Source organism: Colobus angolensis, unplaced genomic scaffold, assembly GCF_000951035.1.
Source record: "Colobus angolensis palliatus isolate OR3802 unplaced genomic scaffold, Cang.pa_1.0 Scaffold107, whole genome shotgun sequence".
Lineage (NCBI taxonomy): Eukaryota > Metazoa > Chordata > Mammalia > Primates > Cercopithecidae > Colobus > Colobus angolensis.
In genome coordinates, this window is record NW_012111697.1 from 882,620 (window position 1) to 884,920 (window position 2,301).

The window sequence follows — 2,301 nt, forward strand, 5'->3', positions numbered from 1 at the left end:
AGATCGTGCCACTGCACTCCAGCCTGGGCCACAGAGCGAGACTCCGTTTCAAAAAAATAAAATACCAAAAATAAAAAAATGAAAATATTGTGGAATGTATTTATCAGAATCAAGTCCAGGTGAGGAGTGTTTGTCTTATAATTCCTTCCCAAGATTAAAGGCACTCCCCTACATCACAGATCCACAATACAATACAGGTACTTTTTCTTTGTACTTTTTAAATTTTTACAATTTTTTTTGTAAAGACGTGAGTCCCGCTATTTACCCGGGCTGGCCACCAGCTCCTGGGCTCCAGCAGTCCTTCCACCCTGGCTTCCCAAAGGGCTGCGATTTCAGGGGTGAGCCACCGCGCCTGGCCAGGTACTTTTTCATTAAGTGATGAAAGGAATGAAAACATTGCCGAGGAAACCCAGTTCCAGACTGAATTAGGAGATAACCATGCGCCACTGTACCCTCTCTCTAAATAAATTATCTGTCCAGGCCCTGGCCGGGAGAGCCATGAGCCTTTCTATCATCCACGGACCTTACCTTCCTCGGCGACCCTGCAGAGCCGGAGGAGCTGCGGCCCAGCTGACTGCCGGTGCCTGCACGGTCCAACCCTAGGAATGGCCATGTCTTGTGCCCAGGAGTGAAGGAACTCCAGAAGGTACAGAGGTCAATAAGGGTAATTATTAAACACCTTTTTTTTTTGTTTTGTTTTAGCCATGAAGCTTAGATACACCACACAAAAAGGGGAGGGTCAGGCAGACCAATTTCTCTCCAAAAACGTTTTTGTTTTGTTCATTTGTGTCTAGGTCAGATTATTTTTTTAAAACCAGATGGTCTCAAATCGTCTGCACTTTTTACCTAAAGATAAAATAAATTATGCCTTCTTTTATCTTTGGGAATCAGAGGAGATAAACTTTGGAACCAATTCTCTAATTGCTTTAATAGGCTGTATTTAAAACCCAAGTCAGGCAGCTTAAACAGGAACTGCTGTGTGTGTGTAACTCAGCTGTTGGTCAGTTTCCTCCCCGCCCAGGAAATTCCCCCAAGCCCCAGGGCCTGCCTCTGGCTGAGCAGGTGAGAGCGGTTGAGCCCATCCCACTCCTCTTTACCAGTGATGGGGCTTCACCACTCGGAACCACGAGCAGGCCTGAGGCAATGCAGGCCCCCACATCCTCCCTGCATCTGTGGCCAAATGCCCGTCAGGTTTGGCTGTGGTGCTGTTCACATAGCCATGTCCTGGCTCATCAGACACAAGGGACACAAAACCTTCCCCATCGGGGAAACAGAGGCCTATGGGGGGACAGGAAACACATGGCCAGGAAGCTCCGGTCCCCATCCAGGGCTGCCAGGGTCTGGATGTCTCCGGGAGGGAGCAGAGGTTCTCCCGCGCTGCGATTGGACCTAGGTTCAGGCGGCAGCCTCAGAGGTCAGCACTAAGCCCTTTCAGACAGGGAAGGAAGCACCTTATGAGACAGGCAGGAGGACAGCCTGGCACAGCATAAGCACTGCGTGTGAAGCATTGTAGCTGTTATCTTCAGCCAAAACTTTGGTAGCTTTGCCTCGGGGCAAACCTAACTGCATCCCAGATATTGGATGGAAGCAAAGCTCAGGGTTGGAAGGAGCTGGGCCAGGCTCTGGGGGTCAGTTTGGGAGCAGTTTGGGGCAAGCAGACCTGAGAGAGGCACAGGTTTCTCTCAAAGCCGTCTGTAGAGCACAGGGACCATTGGTGTCCCAGAGACAGGGTCCTGATTTAGTTCATCACCTCCCATCTTGGGAGGGCACAGCCTGTTTACCTGCCTGCCATGCCCAGAGCCCTGAGCAGAGAGGCTGGAGAGTAGAAGCCAGGGGCTGGCGGCAGGTCCTGCCACCCCAGACAGAACCTGCCCACAGGCTTGCTGGGGTCACTCCTCCTAATGCTGCAGCCTCGTCATAGCACCTGGCACATCCATGTTTGCAAAACACCACAGAAGACTCCCTGGGGAAAAGTGCTCCTGGAGGGGGAAAAGTGCTCCTGGCGGGCTGACAGGAGACCACATGAGGAGGACAGGGTGGGGCAGTGGTCCCCTGCTGGGGCCAGACACCAGACAGCTCTGCGACCTCACCCACTACCCACATGGGCTCAGGTCCAAATCTGCAAAGCGGGGCTAGCAACAGGCGCCTCCTCATGGAACACATTGAACTTGCGTGTTCCATGAATGTCCAGGACCAGCCCACTGGTCTTCCTGGGCCTCTGCCAAGTGCCGAGTTTGGAACTTCGGGGTGTGAGGGTCCTTTGTTAAGTCAGAAACCTCCACTTCAGTTCATTTTGGGTCC

General features: G+C 52.1%; 1 protein-coding gene across 1 annotated transcript in view; it reads right to left on the bottom strand.

Moving 5' to 3' along the window:
* The window catches only part of SLC7A9 (solute carrier family 7 (amino acid transporter light chain, bo,+ system), member 9), a 41,907-nt gene extending 39,753 nt beyond the window's left edge, over window positions 1-2,154 (bottom strand). Inside the window, exons 1-3 of the mRNA XM_011948809.1 lie at window positions 2,091-2,154; window positions 1,098-1,278; window positions 529-637 (exon numbers count right to left, since the gene is read on the bottom strand). Coding sequence (XP_011804199.1) covers window positions 529-637; window positions 1,098-1,278; window positions 2,091-2,154 — 354 coding nt within the window. The remainder of the gene's footprint in view (window positions 1-528; window positions 638-1,097; window positions 1,279-2,090) is intronic.
* Between the last annotated feature and the right edge of the window lie 147 nt (window positions 2,155-2,301).